At 39.2% G+C, this 19,687-nt stretch overlaps 1 protein-coding gene across 1 annotated transcript in view; it reads left to right on the forward strand.

Moving 5' to 3' along the window:
• gabra4 (gamma-aminobutyric acid type A receptor subunit alpha4) overlaps positions 1-16,479 on the forward strand; it is a 51,112-nt gene extending 34,633 nt beyond the window's left edge. Inside the window, exons 8-10 of the mRNA XM_060831009.1 lie at positions 4,130-4,389; positions 9,508-9,513; positions 15,937-16,479. Coding sequence (XP_060686992.1) covers positions 4,130-4,389; positions 9,508-9,513; positions 15,937-16,479 — 809 coding nt within the window. The remainder of the gene's footprint in view (positions 1-4,129; positions 4,390-9,507; positions 9,514-15,936) is intronic.
• Positions 16,480-19,687: the final 3,208 nt, after the last annotated feature.

The raw sequence follows: 19,687 nt of genomic DNA on the forward strand, positions 1-19,687 counted from the left end.
AAGCTTCACAAATGGGATCCTCATTTCAGATTCTATTTTCATTTTAAACTCTGCCATAACCACAGGATTTTTGGAATTAATATTCAACACTGTTGACTGGACAGATGGGAATAGTCTTGTGTCAATTAGTATGACTTCAAGATTTCTGAAGTTGATTTAAAATCAGCTATTTAAATAAAGCTCATGCAAAACCTCTGCTATTTAGTCCCTGACTACCTAAGGCTATTTACATTAAAATTTGAATAAATACCAAACCCTCAAAATCATTGTATTGCAAATCTTCGCTTTGTGAATTAGCAGACATTTAATTTTTGTCATAAGATGCTTAATTTCTCCACAAAATAATTTTGAATGGAATAAATTTGATCTGAAGTTTGGAACTGGATACTTAAATGTGCCAGTAAAACTATCAATTAGTACGGGATTAGAAAATTAGACTCAGTAATCGGTTTGAAACATTACTTATGAATAAGCCATTTTGCTAGAAAATAATGTGAGAGAAGTGAAACCTAGAGACATTATTCAAGCCTTTTACTTTTATGTTTTTTCTTTATTTGTTTTTATTTGTATTCTTCGAGTCCCTGTTCATTCAGGGACATGGAATGTATTTGAAATTTAGACTTAGATTGATCTTATTCAAAGAATATATTCTGTAGTTATAGCACTCCACTATAAAATGCTTTTGTTTATTATTCAATTGGTTAAAATTATTGATGTGAATGTTATCTATGATAAAGAATATTTGAGGGCTAAGTTTAGGATGAGGAATATTATCATTTGCCACTTTGCTGTACATCTTGTTTGTCGCTGAGAGATATAGAGATGAATCTAATTTTAAATCCAAACAGTTTATTTACATTTCTTAAAATATCTCAGAATTTGCAGGAGCTTCAAAATACACATGTTTAGAGTTCAGAGCCCAGACCCTTTCTGCAGTTCAATGTCTGGAGTCAGTGTCTTAACTCCCTCACCTCATCCACAGGCTTAAGTAATCAAGCAGGTTTACAAGGATCAGTGAACAATATTAACTAAGCAAACCCAGAGCATTTATATCATTGGGTACAGTATCATGTCTTTTCAATGATAGACCTTATTTTCAATTAAATCATTCTAGACAAAAACCATGCTGTCAAGTTATCTCTTAAAGTTTAAAATGTCTGTTTTCTCTAAGAACATAAATAGTTTTTGGGACATAAAAGTATTTTTGATTTACATTTGTTACGAAGCTGTAATTGTGTTTCTGTGTCATCAGCTTGATGAAGTGGATGATCAATATCACTCATTAGCAAATGAACTAAATCCTCTTCACATCCTCTCAAAATTTTATGGCCTACTTGCTACCAAGAGTCTTTAATCTAAACTTAGATAAACATTGGTAATGGGCAAGACATAGATGGTGCACATAGTACTTGTGATTTGGTCAGTTTACCTGAGTCTAATCTCTAGCCTCAATTCATGATTCCCTTCTGCCTGTTCATTCATGTCTTTGCTTTATATTGTCACTTTGTGATTTCATTTGTTTTTCATGTACTCTGACATTCTCATTAACTGGCATTGATGGCTTAAGAATAGTCAGTGGCATGTGAACATTGTGACTTACTATTTGATTTGCAACTTCCTTTTGTTCATCTCAGCTCCTCTTCTGAGTAAAGCCTTGTTACATTCTGAACAAGGCTTTACTCTACGTGTATGGTCTAATATACACAGGATGTGCACTTGTAATTTTCCATTATTAACAGATTTCTAGCCACAAGATTGTCAAATCTTCTCATTTTCTTCAGTGTCTGTATTTTTATGTCCATAAAAAGCATAAACTCATTGGGACGTGCAAGTTGTTAAAGAATTATCAAAGCTTCCAAAGTACAGTTAAAGTTGTTAATAATGTCAAAGAGCTGAGTAGTAATAATTGGAGAAATTTTGTTTTGAAAAAGCTAGTTGTTTCAGTGTACCCATTGACATAAACCAATACAGGATTTCTGCTGCAAGAAGAAATGATTTCCCAGCCAATCATTTCCACAATGGGGTTCATGTCAAATAAGTACATTGATGAACAGTGCCAAGCAGTTTTACACTGGTAATATTTTCATAAGACAGTAACCACTTACATGACATGTTTGTTTTAATTTGCACTAATCTATTCAATAAAATGCTTGTTTTCATAATAGTTTAGGTGAAACAATTTCAATAGATTTTATTTTAATCGGTGCAAATGTTTTTAAATATGGATTCCATCAATAGATACAATAACTTGATCTTAAGTCAGAATTGACACTAAGGCTTGCCCATTATGGAAACTAGATGAGTTGGCGTGGAGAGGAAAGGGCAAATGTTTGCGGGTGAGTTAGTGATAATCATGTGTTACCAGAAGTTTGCATAATGGTCAGAGTGATGGCATTGGGCTTTGAGTGTTGTAGGAGCTTGATAGGGCTAAATTTGTGTGAATTCTAGTATGGGGGAATAGAGACTCTGCTGGATGATGATGATGGCCAAAAGAGCATTGGAATTAATGATGATATAGGGTCATTGGTTGTGGGCATAAGGGCATGTGATGAAGAGGGGCTTTGAAGGGCTAATTCTGTGGGTACTGTGGAAGTTGTTCACATAGGCACATTTGAGATGGGTAGAGGAGTGTAGAATTGAATGGTGAGTTTGAAGAACTGTTGAGTATGTGTATAAGAACATAGGATGGCATGGAGGGCATGGGTTGACGTGACTTGGCATGGATGGTGCATAGAGCAAATGGCATAAGGGAATAATGGGGTAGGGTCTGGGGAGCTTTGATAACTACTACATCTGGCTGAGAAGAAATGAGCAACAGCAAGAATGCCAACCCCATTATTACAATACTGTTTGTTTGTTGCAAAAAAGCATCCCACAGTTGATTATGCTATGCATGCTGAGGTGATCTGGCAGCAGTGTCGTCTGGATGCAGCAGAATGATTTACCTCTGCTCCTGTCAGCTCCCAGATAACTCTGTACAGTGATTGTAAAATGGTCAGCCAGCTGGACCTCAGAAAATACGAGTTGCCTGACAGGGGCTATTAACCTTGTCCAATCAGCGAGCCCTGGCTAGCATTATAAGCTGAATGTCAGGGATATTGGGCCCCCTGAATGCTTGACTCAGTGAGAGGCAGAGTGATTGTCATAGGCTATACATTTGTAAATAAAAAGTGATTGGTGATGGGGTGCAGAGATATTTCACTCTGGTGTTACTTCATCAGGCCTCTTCCATTTCACCACTTGGTACAAACGGATGGAGTATGCAATGAAGAGTGTAGTACTCTCAGAGCTGAACTGAAAACTGAGATGAAGTTTTAGAAAGTAAAACAACCTTCTGACACAAAAGCAGGTGAAGATCTGCTATCAACTGCTGTCAATACACTAGCCAAATCTATTGGACTAGAAAAGGTTCTTTATTTCACCTTTGGAGGATGGTGGCTTCAGATGGCTCGACTGCTCTTTTTAATCACTTGCTGAAGCTGGTGGTTGTCCATATGTTTGCAATTGACCTCACAGGCTCGGCTTAAGAGAGGATGGACAGGAGCTTCAATCTACTGTGCCTAAACTAATATGATAGTGATCAGAGCCGGAAGGGTGGATGGCATTTCTGTTGACAAATGCACACAGAGTATGCAAGCTCTCGAATATTTCGATATCTGGTTTACACTTGTTTGAATGGTTCACCAAGCCTAGCCTGTGGGGTCAGTTGCAAACTTATGAAGAATATTTTAATTGTAAACTTTTGTCAGGATGTTCAAGCCAAAATATGGCATGGAAAATAACCTGGAGCTTAAACATGTTTCGGACATTCAGTACAATGACAATGTTTACAATGGCACATTGTACTGAATGTCCGAAACATGTTTAAGCTCCAGGTTATTTTCTATGCCATCATTTTGGCTTGAACATCCTGACAAAAGTTTAAAGTTCACAACTGGAATATTCTTAATCAAGATCTCTTTTCCTAAACTGTACAAATTAAAAAAAAAGGATAGCTGAAACAGAAGAATGGTTTATTTGTATGGACATATTGCTAAAATGTACTTGTGTAATGTTTCTGTTGTTTGAGCTTGAAGTGCCTGCTTATATTCCTGTTTTTGAATAAAATAATCTATTTTCTCCATTGAAGGTATAACAACAGTTCTAACCATGACAACACTGAGCATCAGTGCTAGACACTCTCTGCCAAAGGTCTCCTACGCTACAGCTATGGACTGGTTCATTGCAGTTTGCTTTGCATTTGTGTTCTCTGCTCTGATCGAATTTGCTGCTGTTAACTACTTCACAAATATACAAGCCGAAAAAGCCAAAAAAAGGGCTGCCAAGCCGCCTGCTACATCTCCACTGACTCCAATAAAAACAGTGTCTGCCTCAGAGGTTGTGATTCAGGTAACCTTGATATCAATTGTAAAGAGAATGATACAGAATGGTGCAAGACTTAATTTTAAAAGATGGATAATTTCTAAAGCAATGGTTGTGCTGTTACTTGTACGTGTTGTGGCTGTTGAATTTTGTGATATTTGCCTACTTACTGAGTTTACAAGTGTGTCACGAAAAGCTGTGGCCAGATTTTCTCATCCTGATGTGAAGTTATCTTGCATCAATAGGGAAAAAGAAGGATCATACCTGGATCCAGAATTCACACCTCCTTTCCAGTGCCAGCAATGTTCATCAGTGTCTTAATCAGGGCTTCGGTTTCTGGAAACCTTCAGAATTTGTTTAACAATTTAGTGAAAAAAGTCCTAGCAGGAAAGGAAAGGCCAGGACGAGTTAATGAAGTAAAATTACTGGGACTCTCATTAAGCCACAGTCTTGGTGGGCAGGTTTAAAAATCCGCAATCAGAGAGCATTATTTAAAGTTTTATGGAAAAGACAAGCTTGGTGGTTTAGACTGTGGAAGGCAAGAAAACATCCATTTTACATTGGGAAAAATGGCTGAAACTCCAACTTGGCTGCAGAAGGTTGGAAAACACTAGAATAGGTTACCTCCATTCTGACCATTAAAGAAGATGAAAAAACCCAGTAAGTAGTACAGAGATACAATATTACAAAGGAACAAATTTAAATATGCTTGCAAGTAGACAACTACTACAGAAGTGCAATTAATATAATTTAAGGTTTATTGAAAAAATTGATGCAGAGTTGCAGTGATATACTCTTTGCACGCTGCACTCATTGTTGCAGCAGTCCATGTCCATATGCAGAAGACCTACACAATACCCAGGTCTAGACTGACAAGTCGAGAGTGTAGCACTGGAAAAGTACAGCAGGTCAGGCAGCATCCAAGGAGCGGGAGAGTCAACGTTTCAGGCATAAGCCCTTTATCCTGTTACCTGACCTGCTGTGCTTTTCCAGTGCCACACTTTTCACCTCTGACTCTCCAGCATCTGTAGTCCTCACTTTCTCCTAGACTGACAAGTGGCAAGTAACATTTGGAGAACATAAATGCCAGGCAGTGACCATCTCCGACAAGAGAAAATCTAGCCATCCTCCGTTGACATTCAGTGATGTTACCATTACTGAATCCCTCACTAGCAACAATCTGGGGTAAGGGTGGCATTACCGTTTACTGGAAACTGAACTGGCCAATCTAAATAGTTATAGTGCCTACAATAGCAGGTCAGAAGCTAGCAATCGTACAGTGAGTAACTCATCTCTTGACTGCTCAAAGCATGTCTCCATGTTCAAGTCAGGAGTGTGGTGAAATTCTCCTGATTTGCTTTTGCAACTGACAACATGCAAAATACACCATCCAGACTAAAACAGCCATTTTAATTGGCAGCATATCCACAAGCATTCACTACTTCCGCCATTTATGCTAAGTGGCAGCAGTGTGTACCATCTACAAAATTCGATGTAGAAATTCACAAGGCTCCTTTTAATATTATCTTCCAAATCCGTGCTCACTACCATCTTGAAGGATATGGCAATATATCCATTGGAACACAATCACTGCAAATCCCAAGAGACTCACCATTGTGACTTGGAAGTATATTGCCATTCCTTCAGTGTCACTGTGTTAAAGTCGTGGAATTCTCTCTCTTTAATTGTGGGTTTTCCTACAGAAAATGGACTTCAGCCAGTGGTTCAGGAAGGCAGCTCACTACCACCTTCTCAAGGGTAACTATGGATAGGCATAATATCTGGCCCAGCTAACAATGCTGACATCCCATGAAATAATTATAACAATGTAAAACTATAAGAATTTTTAAAAAGACTAGCCAATAAAAGGATAAATGCACAGAACCTAACAAAATTAACTATTATTTAATTTAAAACTGCATTGGTGGATATAAGAATATGAATTTAAGGAACTGCAAATTGCAAGTCATAGTACAATGATATAGAATTTTAAAGATTAGTGGTAATAACATTAATCAGCACATGTAGAAGCAATGGATGAAGGTATAATAGTATCCAGCGGATTCAAATTCAGCAATGTACAGAACAGTAGAGAGTCTTAGAGTTGTACAGAACAGAAACAGATCCTTCCATCACATTCAACCATGCTGACCAGCCGTCCGAAATAAATCCAGTCCCATTTGCTAGCATTTAGCCCATTTCCTTCTAAATCCTTCCTATTCATGTTCCAGTCCAGATGTCTTATAAATGTTGTAATTATGCCATCCTCCACCACTTCCTCTGGCAGCTAATTTCATACACGCACCACCCTCTGCGTGAAACTACTGTCCGTTAGGTCCCTTTTAAATCTTTCACCTCTCACCTTAAACCTATGCCCTCATTCTGGACTCCACACCGCAGAGAAAAATCCTTATCTATTCAGCTTATCCATTCCCCTCAGGATTTTATAAGCCTGTATGAAGTCACCCCTCAGCCTTCAAAACTCCAGGGAAATTAGCCCCAGCCTATTTAGCTCATCCTATAGCTTAAACCCTCCAAATGTGCAACATGACTTCCCAACTCCTATACTCAATGCATTGGCCAATAAAGGCAAGCATACCAAATGCCTTCTTCAATACCCTGTTTACCTGTGAGTCCAATTTCAAGGCACAATGAACCTGTACCCTAAGGTCTCTTTGTTTAGCATCATTCCCCAGGTCAAGAGAGGCAAGCATCCCTAGTTTAATCCCAACTGCAGTTGTCCAGTTTGTTCTTCCATTGCTTTTCTTATTGTTCAATGAAGTTGAATGTGAAAAACTGATGAAAGCCTTGATTGAACTTCATTGAGGCAAGAGTTCTTAAGATACAGTACTGCCTCAAAATCAATCCTTAAGTGCAAAAGTGGCACATCGTTACTGATTTGCAGAAAGTGATGAGGCTACGCATGCAAAGAGCTTAATACAATACTACAATCTCCTCTAGAAAAGATAACTGAACCATTTAAAGTGAAATTGGTGATGCAAATGATCAAAGATACACCGAAACTGTTTATGTCAATGGAGGCTTTTCTTCTTTCATTCATGAGATGTGGATGCTGCTGGCTGGGCCAATACTTATTGCTCATCTCTAAATGCCCTAGGACTGACTGGCTTCATAGACCATTTCTGAGGGCAATTAGTGTGGATTTGGGTCATAAAATGTTCACATCATGTAAAGGTGACAGATTTCCTTATCTAACTGCATATTGACAACAATCATTATTGTGATTGTCATTATTACAGTCTTTTATTTTCAGATTTTTAAAGTGAATTCAAATATCATCATCTGCCATTGTAGTATTCTAACCAGTGTGCCTAGAACATTAGTCTGGGAGTTTGGATGATGACCTCATTTACCACCTCACCACTAAAACATTATCCTCTTAGTCCAATTACAATGACTGAGGAAACAAATGCTACAGAGTTGAGAATATATGGCATACATGAAATAACCGTCAATTGCATAGGAATGCTAAAAGCAACCCAAAGACTATGAGACAGCTGAAAATGTATATGCAGTTCTCCATAACACTCCTCACATTTGAGCGAAAATGTTTGTTTTCACCTCAATTTACTTAAAAAGTTTGAAGGAGTCCCATCAGTTCCAAGAGAACAACTAATCCAGAAACAAATTGTTGTCAAACAGTTGATCAAAGGGCAGTCAATAGAAGATTTCATTGGACTTCCTAGACTCATAGCAGAACCAAAAATAAAGAGCCACACCTACATTAGGATAAAATAGGAATCGGTGACAGTCTAATGGTATTATTGCTAGACTATTAATTCAGACATTCAGCTAATGCTTTGGGGACCTGGGTTCGAATCTTGCCACAGCAGATGGTGGAACTTGAATTCAATTAAAATAAATTTTTAAAACAACTGGAATTAAGAATCTACTGATCACCATGAAATCATTGTCATTTGTTGGAAATATCTGCCTCAGTAATGCCCTTCAGGGAAGGAAATCTGCCATCCTCACCTGATCTAGCTTTCATGTGACTCCAGACCCATAGCAATATGGTTGACTGTCAATTGCCCTCTGAAATTGCCCAGCAAGCCATTTAGTTATACCAATTACTGCAAAGTCTCAAAGAAATGAAATCAGACAGATTACCCGACATTGACCTAGGCACTGGAAAAGACAACGGCAGGAGCAGCCCTGTTGACCCTCAAAGTCCTCCTCACTAACATCTGGGGGCTAGTGCCAAAATTGGGAGAGCTGTCTCACAGACGAGTCAAACAACAGCCTGACATAGTTATCATTATGGAATCATATCTTACAGACAACATTCCAGATGTCACCATCACCATCCCTGGATATGTCATGTCCAACCAGGAGGACAGACCCAGCAGAGATGGTGGGACAGGGGTATACAGTTGGGAGGGAATTGCTCTGGGAGTCTTCAACATTGTCTCCGCAACCCATGAAGTCTCATGGCTTCAGGTTAAACATGAGCGTCGAAACGTCCCACTGATTACCATAGACTGTCCTCCCTTGGCTAATGAATCAGTATTTCTCTGTGTTGGACAACACTTGGAAGAAGGAATGGGGATGGCAAGGGCACAAAATGTTCTCTGGATGTAGGAATTCAATGTCCAACACCAAGAATGGCTCAGCATCAGTAATACTGATCAAGCTGATCAGCTCTAAAATGACATAGCTGCTAGACTGGGTCTGCAGCAGGTGGTGAGAGAACTAACAAGAGGGAAAAGCATACTTGATCCCATCCTCACCAATCTGCCGACTGCAGATGCATCTGTCCATGAGAGTATTGGTAAGAGCAACCACCGCACTGTCCTTGTGGAGACAAAGTCCCGCCTTCACATTAAGAAGAACCTCCATCGTGTTGTGTGGCACTGTCACTGAGCTATCCGGCACAGATTTCAAACAGATCTAGCAACTCAAAGCTGGGCATCCATGAGGCACGGTGGACCATTAACAGCAGCAGAATTGCACTCCAGCACAATCTGTAACCTCATAGCTCAGTGTGTCCCACACTCAACCATTAACAACAAGCCATGGGATCAACCCTGGTTCAATGGAGAGTACAGGAGGGCATTCCTGGAAATGAGGTGTCACCCTGGTAAAGCCACCAAATAACTCTACTTGCATGTCAAACAGCATTAGCAGCAAGTGATAGAACTAAGTGATCCCACAACCAATGAATTAGATCTAACCTCTGCAGTCCTGCCACATCCAGTTGTGAATGGTGGTGGACAATTAAACAACTCACTGAAGGAAAAGGCTCCACAATAATCTCCATCCTCAATGATGGAAGAGTCAAGCAAATAAGGCTGAACATTTGCAGAGAAAGATGACAGAAAGATTCAGCATGGAACTTCTTTCATGTAGCTGTGTTTTTGATCAGCTGCCTCAAATTGGATTGACTGCTTTCTCTGAACAGCCAGACTGCTAAAACCTAAACCAAACCAACTCAAAACCAGAGAAAAGCTTAGCTGGGAGAATAGCCACTCCCCTTTCATTGAACAAGTATTTTTCATTTTAAAAATGTGAAAGCCTTTTTCCTAAGGCAGTATCTGTTGGCTGTAACTAAATTGACCCTAAAACTTATCCAAACTAGACCACTTGGCAACTCCTGCCTCGTACTTTTGAAAAAAAAAACAAACGACAACATAACTTTGTTAAAGGAGCAACATCATCACATACTGAAGACTTGTGCTCCAGAACGTGGGCGGCACGGTGGCACAGTGGTTAGCACTGCTGCCTCACAGCGCCTGTAGACCCGGGTTCAATTCCCGACTCAGGCGACTGACTGTGTGGAGTTTGCACGTTCTCCCCGTGTCTGCGTGGGTTTCCTCCGGGTGCTCCGGTTTCCTCCCACAGTCACAAAGATGTGCGGGTCAGGTGAATTGGCCAAGCTAAATTGCCCGTAGTGTTAGGTAAGGGGTAAATGTAGGGGTATGGGTGGGTTGCGCTTCGGCGGGTCGGTGTGGACTTGTTGGGCCGAAGGGCCTGTTTCCACACTGTAAGTCTAATCTAAACGTGCTGCTCCCCTAGTCAATCCGTTCCAATACAGTTACAACACTGGTATCTACCCGACAATTTGGAAAATTGACCAAGTATGTTGAAAAGAAAAAGCAGGACAAATCCAATCTGGCTAATTACTGCCCCATCATTCTACTCATGATCATCAATAAAGTAATGGAAGGTGTTATCAATAGTGCTACCAAACAGCACCTACTCAGTGACACCCAGTTTGAGGTCAACCATGGCCACTTAGCTCCTGACCTCGTTACAGCTTTGGTTCAAACATGGACAAAAAAACTGAATTCCAGAGGTGAAGTGAGAGTGACAGCCCTTGACATCAAGGCCACATTCAACCGAGTGTGGCATCAAGGAATCAATTGGTATCAGGGGGCAAACTCTCTACTGGTTGGAGTCATACCTGACACATAGAAAGATGGTCGTGGTTTTTAGAGGTCAGTCATCTCAGCTCCAGGTCATCTCTGCAGGAGTTCCTCAGGGTAGTGTACTCGGCCAAACAATCTTCAGCTGTTTCATCAATGACCTTCCTCCATCATAAGATCAGAAGTGGAGATGCTTGCCGATGATTGTACAACGTTCAGCACCAATTACAACTCCTCAGATACTGAAGCAGTCCATGTCCAAATGCAACAATATGTGGACCATATCCAGGCTTGGACTGACAAGTGGCAAGTAACGTTTGCGCCATACAAATGCCAGGCTATGACCGTCATGAATAAGAGACAATCTAACCACTATCCCTTGGCATTCTGTGGTGTTACCATTACTGAATCTCCCACAATCAACATCTGGGGGTCTTCATTGACCAGAATGTCAACTGGACTCACCACATAAACACAGTGGCTACAAAAGCAGGTCAGAGTACCTCACCACCTGACTCCTCAAAGTTCATCATCTACAAGACACAAGTCAGGAGTATGATGGATTACTCCCCACTTGCCCAAGGGATTGCAGCCACAACAACATTGAGGAAGCTTGACACCATCCAGGACAAAGCAGCCTTGATTGGCACCACATCCACAAGCATCCATTCCCTCCACCTCCAATGCTCAGTAGCAGCAGTGTGTATTATCCACAAGATACACTGTAGAAATTCACCAAAGATCCTCAGACAATCCCGTCCAAACCTACAACCACTTCCATCCTGAAGGATAAGGGCAGCAAATAGATGGGAACACCACCATGTTCAAATTCCCCTCCAAGTCACTCACCATTGTGACTTGGAAATATGTCACCTTTCTTTCACAGTCGCTGGGTCAAAGTCCTGGAATTCCCTTCCTGAGAACACTGTGGGTCAACCCACAGCAGGTGAACTGTAGCAGTTCAAGAAGGCAGCTCACCACCACCTTTTTCAGGGCAACTTGGGATGGTCGCTAAATGCTGGCCAGCCAGTAATGCCCACATCCCACAAATGAGAAAAAAGAGGTTCAACCGCAGTTTGTTACCATTGACTGGCTGAAGGATGGCCAGACCAAGAGTCCGTTGACTGGCTGAGAACATAATGAACACCAGCAACATTACACCATCTGAGGTGACTTGCTAAAGTATGGCAGGAGACAAGTTATTTCAATATCTTTTCTGGAAGATGCATTGGAAAAAATCCACTGGGGACACTTATGGCTTAAGGCCAGAGCTCAGTAATAGTATGCTGGCTAAAGATCTTAAAAAGAGATTGAAGATCTTCTCACTCATTGTAGAATCTGTGATCATACAGGATTGGCACATCTGGAAAACATTCCTGTTATCATGGCAGTCAGATCAGAAGATAAAACTGAGCTAAGTTAGTGAGAAGTGTCAGTACTGAGAACACAATTGAGCAGTCAAACTTACTTGAACTCATTCAGGAATCTTTAACTGATATTGTTTAAACAGCAAAACTCTTTGATGAATGACCTGACAGTGCAGACTAAATGTCAGTGACAAAGAGTGCTGAGTGAGCAGCAATCTTTTAGTAATACATGAGAATGGGATCAAATTATACTTTCCCAGTGAACAACCATGATGGACAATTTCTCATTATTTATTCCTTTATGCCTTACCTCATTGTATGGTTCTTGTTGGGAGCCCTCTGCATCATCCCTACAAGTGACTTAGTTTATCATTTTGTATCTCCTCCACCAAACAGTTTCCATAGCTTGATTTCCTGAATTGAGTTTTTCCCTCTCCATTGTGTGAACATCATCATTAACTAACAAAGCCATCCCTCCGCTGTTTCCTAGTTTCCCAACATTCCTAAATGTCCTGCACCATTCAAGAGTCAGGTCCTAATCCGTACTATCCTACATCCATGTCCCTGTAAAAGCGACCAGAGCATATTTATTCAGTACATCCATTTTGTTTCGAATTTTGAATTTCTGACTTAATGTCTACACATAGTCAGTTTCAATTATTTTCATAAAAAGCAGTCTCCTATTGATGCATTTAGATATCTATTTTATTAGTCCTTGTGGTATTTGACCAGTTTGATGTCAAGGTAACCTTAGTAGACGTTTTAAAACTAGGTCATGGTTCATTGAAAATTATTTGCTTTCAAAAGTAAATCCTACATACAAAATCAGTCAATGCATTGGGGCTGAACAGTTATACTATGACTCCAAAATGCATGATATTTCTGATGACCTCTTTATGGTATTTCTGTACATGGACACAAACATTTAGCAGAGTTCATTTTAATTTCTGGATGAGTTTTGAATGAGGAGCATGGTAATGGTCTTTCATTAAGGCTGTGACCACAACCCAGACTCATTTCAGTCAAACCCAGTGGAATTCAAAATGTATTTTTCCAAACATTAGGAAATATGATCCGTCCAGAGAAAAATTTGCAGAAGAGTCATTTTAGATTTGAAACATTAATTTTGCTTCACGCGGAGCAAATGCTGGTACATCTGCTAAGTTTTTCCAGCATGTTCTGTTTTTATTTCCAAGGTTCCCTATTAGTAATAAGGTACATTCAGGATAGGTTTTGCTCATTGAAATGAAGAGGATGAGGATGCAGCAGACTGGATTACAGTTTTCAACAGAGGTTGCTCCAGCCATCTTTAGCTTCCAAGGGCCATGCCAATCCTTTGTTAGGGTGTAGATTTGCTCGCTGAGCTGTAGGTTTGATATCCAGACGTTTCATTACCTAGCCAGGTAACATCATCAGTGGCGACCTCCAAGTGAAGCGAAGCTGTTGTCTCCTGCTTTCTATTTATACCTTTATATTTATAGGAATTCTCTGGCATGTCTTTGCTTAGCCTGTCCCAGGACAGATGTGTCAGGAAACAGAGGAGAGCCATCTATGCAACGTATTCAAGAAGTACGGATATTCAAAAAATACAGTGTGCAGATTCCTCAAGAACAAACCACGACAAGCAGACCAAACACAGCCAGAAACCCTAACCACCTTACCATACATCAAAGAAGTTTCAGAAATAACAGCCAGACTACTAAGACCCCTCGGAATCCTAGTAGCACACAAACCCACCAACACTCTCAAACAAAAATTAAAACTTAAAAGACCCAGTACAATCCATGGACAAAACCAACATCATCTACAAAATTCCATGCAAGGACTGCCACAAACATTACGTAGGACAAACAGGAAGTTAGCCACCAGGATACACGAACATCAGCTAGCCACAAAAAGGCACGACCCTCTCTCCCTCGTAGCCCTATGCATGGATGAAAAAAAACACCATTTCAACTGGGACAACACATCTATCCTGGGACAAGCTAAGCAAAGACATGCCAGAGAATTCCTAGAGGCCTGGCACTCCAACAACAATGCCATAAACAAACACATAGATCTAGATGCCATCTATCAACTCCTCAGAAAACGATCAGGAAATGACATCACCACAAACCCCAGGAACCCCATCCAGGAGAAAGGTATAAATAGAAAGCAGGAGACAACAGCTTCGCTTCACTTGGAGATCGCCACTGATGATGTTACCTAGCCAGGTAATGAAACGTCTGAATATCACACCTACACCTACAGCTCAGCGAGCAAACCTACACCCTAAACCTCAACCTGAGCTACAAACCTTCACAAACCTTGCAATCCTTTGTTAGTTACAAATCCCTGATTTGCATTTTAAGGAAGGCCTAAAAAGAGGCAGGCATTTCAGTTTCTCACTGGGTGAATGGAAGTGAACTGGGCTGTCTATTGACATTTATGGGGCAGTAAGTCTATTTCCAGTCTATTATCATCCCTGCAACCTCAGGTTCTTCAAGTTATAATCAATTGTACAAACTCATTCACATGCAGGTGGAGTCATATTTTTCATTCTATCTGGATTACAGGAGGTTATTTACTGGCTTTCTGTAGAATCCATTCAACATTTATATTATTAATATAAATGGAATACAAATTAGAAATGTTCTATTATAGGAGGGTGACTTGCTTCTCTAGGTTACAGCTGACCCTCACACAGCCTATGTGGTTCAAAGAAAATCATTATAATCCTTACTTGAATAAAGCTTTTGAAATCTGTTCTCTAATTTTTCTTCATTTTTTTTTACAAAAGGATTCAAAATTACAGGAAGTCAAAGTGAAAAATTCCAAATGTGTAGCTGCCTGATTAGAATGTATGCATTACTTAGAAAGTCTGATGCTAACTATAAGTCTGATGTTAACCTCAAAGGGATCAATTACCTCAGATGCAACTCTGCTTCTTGAAGGCATCTTTTGAAATAAAACATCTTTCTCTTGTGGATATAGTGCAGTCTGATTATACCTCCTCAGAGATATTTTAAAGCGAAAAACAGTATGGTACACAATTGCTGTGAAATTCCCAATTTTTTTCTGAGCCTCCAATTTGCCCGTGATTGTATAATAGCAGTCCGGAAGGAAAAGCAAGGGCATTTGCATTTCCTTCAGGTTGAGAAGCTAAGTCTGCAGACTGAAGGTCAACATTGGAGAGTTCTGATCTGTAACCTACAGGCACCCACTGAACCAATTTGCATAGTTTGCATAAGTTTTTATAATTCAAAGTAATTTCCTTTCTTCTCAACGCAATCAACTCTATTATGCAGCTGGTCAATTTGCAGAAGTTCAACTTTGTTGATTTGGATGATAGGTATGCAAAAATGGTAGGGGTGAGTTAAATGTTCCTTTCCTATTCATAAGCAACACTGTTCTGCTCAGTCTTTTGTTGTTATAAGCACCTGTTGGGCAGAGTTCTATTTTGTTACTGACTGATGCAAGCCAATAATTAACTGGGTGAAAAATATTGTGTGGGCAGTGTACTTTGCTTCAAGGGATAACAGCAAATTCCTACGTCTATTGGACCTTAGTCATTTCTCCAAAGTTTTGAAAAAGGAATGAAAAGATATTGGAGAAGTTGGTTTTCTTGAGATTGTAAATTAGAATCCAGATTTTAAAGTGTATTGATTAAATAGTTCAGCTTTTCCTGATGAACAGTTGGCAATGAAGAAATTTAGGCTGATAACTATTATTACTGTTAGATTCACAAAATTATTTCTAAGTAATCATTTTTTGCCATTAGATGCAACATGAATTCTTACTTTCTGCTATTGAGGCAATGTTCTTTCTCCATTCTCTTGAAGCACCCTGATTCAAATGGCAATTTGAGGAAGAGAATGAACTTCTTGGTGCAATCAGATATTCTGGCCAGTGAAAAAGATCACTTGGAGAATGATAGCAAGAGTGAGATAACAAGACCATCTATAATTGGCCAGGTACCTCCCTCAACTATTGCTTCACCTTCTTCTGTGCCAACACCCAGGAAATTTGGGCACGCACATGCATCCCCTACAATGCCATTGATGAGAAGCACACCACCACCCCCTCCTTGCACTCCAACAATAGCCTCATTGAGGCCCACTCCAGTTCATCGCCAATGTGGAGCAACACTAGAGCAGAACCTGCTACCATCTAGACTATTTGGACAAACCTCAAAGCATTCTTCACCCACCACCACTTCATCTGCTCCAGTCCTTCCTCCAGCTTCACCTGCTAATAGTGGAACAAGCAAAATTGACAAATATGCTCGCATACTTTTTCCGGTTACGTTTGGTGCATTTAACATGGTCTACTGGGTAGTCTACCTCTCAAAAGACACCATGGAGAAAACAGAAGGTGAAATGTAATTTTGCTGCTACAGAAAAACCATATTATCTGTTAGAACATTTCATAATCCATCAAAAAATGCAGGGGTTTCATTTAAGGTTTATTAATCCAATGTGTACAGACAGCAGGGTTCTCAGTAATGGCTGATTTCAACTGAAAAATACTCATTCAGACAGAGCTACCATAGCTTATTGCTGAGGACAAATGTGTATAGCTGGTATTATCGTTCTGCGAAGTTCGAATAAAGAATATATGTAAAGATAGCGAGTGGCACAAACAGCAAAAACAGATATACATCTGTATTTAAGAAAACTAAACAGAAATATTGAGAAACAAAACTGCAAGCTCATCAGTATCTGAAGGAGAAATGAAATGTTACCAGTGACAACCGAGCCCTTTCAGCAGAACTGAGTTTCTGACTTCTGTTTTGAACTGCAGACTCAAGTGATCAAATGAAGTAAGTTCTCAATACTGCAACTTGAAGATCCACTGAACAAAAGATTAAATATTTTGTGGCTGTGCAAATATTTTAACGTGCAAGGTCCTCTTTTCCAGGCTATCCAGAATATAACGAAGGAAAATAATTTATAGTTTAGTATTTTTATAGCTACTATTAATTTAAAATTATATTTTGTTTTAAGATATATTTGGAGACACCAACAAAATTTTTTAAAGTGGGTGTGTTTCTAACAATTGGAAAAGTGCCTATGAATTCTCAATAGAAATCATAAAAAAGGTGAGACCAGAGCATCATTAGTAAACCTATGTTCACTTCTAGTGGCAGGTAGGATGCACAACCATTGAGTAAATAGAAACTGTCAAAAACAGAACAGTTAAACCATGATGGCAAGATCAATTTTTCCTTGCATTTCACATTTCCCGAAACCCATGAAGCTTCCACACCATGATATCAGGCAGCTTTTGAACTTGACAATGTAACACTGAAAAGTTCAGTGGTTTGTTTTGTTGACAATGTATTTCTGTACAGCTGATTCCACTTCTCATTTTAGAATGGGAATGTTAATGACTTGAAAAATTGATAGCAAGCAAATGGTTAAGGGTCATTCTACAGCCTGCAACAGGAACAAACAAGCAAAGAGTTCATGTCCTTCTTGCTCAAGAGAACATCAGATGGTTGATGTACTGTCCCCTTTCTGCTCAGTTTTTGCTTGGGCTTTCCACTGGGCAGCTCCACATGGATCAGGTAGTTTTGTGGGCCCGCTGAGTGGTCTATGCAACATGAATGTTCCACTTATTAAAGGTTAGTTATGGAGATGATGGCATCTCTAAAATAATTCTACAATATTTTTGTGGGACTGGGAGGAGCAGCCTAAATTTCTAAAATGAAAGCAGAAAGTGCTGGAAAAACTCAATGGGTCTGGTAGCATCTGTGGAGAGAGATAGAGTTAATGTTTCAAGTCCAATGTGCATCCTTTGGTTCTCTAAGATAACTCAGTACATATTCCTGGATTGTTATTTTTTTAATAATAGGCATTAATGTAAAACAATATCTGTGCTTTATTTTCATATCAATATTTCCATAAAAGTTAGCAAAATCAATAAAGAATTGCCCCTTTTGATCATGTTAGTGATGCCTTTCAGTATTTTATGGAGTTAGGTTATTTCATCTCTCAAGGTCTGCCTCTAAAACTGTTTCGAAGGTATACACTTCATGTGTTGCATTGCAGAATTATAAATGCTTCCCTTCTTTCCAAATCATAATTGCTTTTTCTAATATAAAGTGCCAAAATTGTCTCCAATTCTAACTATAGTGTTACCAAAGAATTGCAGGGTTAAATAACCTGTTTTCATTTACTACTGTGACATGTATGCCAGTTAATCTGTTAACATCTTCTGGCTGACTAGATGTTGTTAATTGATTTCATGCATTGCATTTCTCTTTACAATGCACATTAGCCTGCCTTTTTATAACAACAAACATGGGTGTTGTTGCAATGGAATGGTAGTGTCCCTACCTTGTAAGCCAGATGACCTAGTTTCAAGTCCCACCTGCTCCCAAGTTATGCAAGACTATCTCTGAACAGGTTTATTAGGAAAATACATAACAACAAGTTTGATCCTAAACTGGCCCATGGCACCATTAGCAAGCAGTACTGAATTTCTAATGTAAAATTGATAATTTGAATAGGCTAGCCACACAAAAAGAAAATTACCTACATAATATTATTTTTACTGTGCTTTTATTTCATCCCACTTAAAATTGCTGACCCATAAAACCACTCAGATTGAAATTGGATCTCAATGCACTCTTTCTGTTGGCATAAAGAAGTGTAAGGCTCAATTCACATACCAATGTCCTGCACCCCATTGATATGTGAAACATGTTGCACTCAAAAGTAGTACATCTCTAGTTGTAACGTAAAATAGATGCTCGGCCTTTTAGATGTTTGAATGAATACGCCTGTAATATCATGTTTCATCAATAATGTCATTTCTCCATTAGATACCTATCTTTATAAAACATTTCACACCATCTTTACTTTATTTCTTCGCAATTGCTTCTTTGAACTCTGGTAAAAATACCAATCTTTATGACAGCTTATACCAATTATCCATGACCTACCTTAAAACATTTCAGCTTGTTTTTCTGCTTATCACTGCTTATTACACTTTGTATTTCATTTTCCTTGAATGTTATTTGACTCTAATTCTTAGTCAGCAATAACTATTTGTTGATGAAGGTCTTTGCCTTTCCATTGCATTCTGTTTTAGCACCCTCAATGAAATAGGTCTGTAGGATTCTTCATTGACTGTCATGGATGAAGGAGAATCTTTCTGTCAAAGGTTCAGGTTCAATGTAGCTAAACTGGTGACCTCAGGCCTGAAATGAGATGCCGATGTATCAAATTTGTATAGTTTTTCTAAATCAGTCATGTCTAGCAGTATTGTTACCATACTCATAAGCTTTTTTTCTCCTCAGGAATGCATACAGTCTAATAGCTATTGAAAATGCTCACTTTAATGACCTTTATTTCACTTCTGTCCTTTGTGTGAAAGAAGATCACTTCACCTTCTTGCTTATTTACTTCTGAATGTATTTTCCTTCACTTTTTTAAAAAATCATTATTTCATGGGATATGGATGTCACCGGCCAAGCCAGTATTTAATGCCAATTTCTTATTGCATTTAAAAGCCAACCATATTGCTGTGATTCTGGAATCTTGACAATTGACAATAATTTCTTGGTTAAACTCTTAATTCCAGACT

Source organism: Hemiscyllium ocellatum, chromosome 1, assembly GCF_020745735.1.
Source record: "Hemiscyllium ocellatum isolate sHemOce1 chromosome 1, sHemOce1.pat.X.cur, whole genome shotgun sequence".
NCBI classification, from domain to species: domain Eukaryota; kingdom Metazoa; phylum Chordata; class Chondrichthyes; order Orectolobiformes; family Hemiscylliidae; genus Hemiscyllium; species Hemiscyllium ocellatum.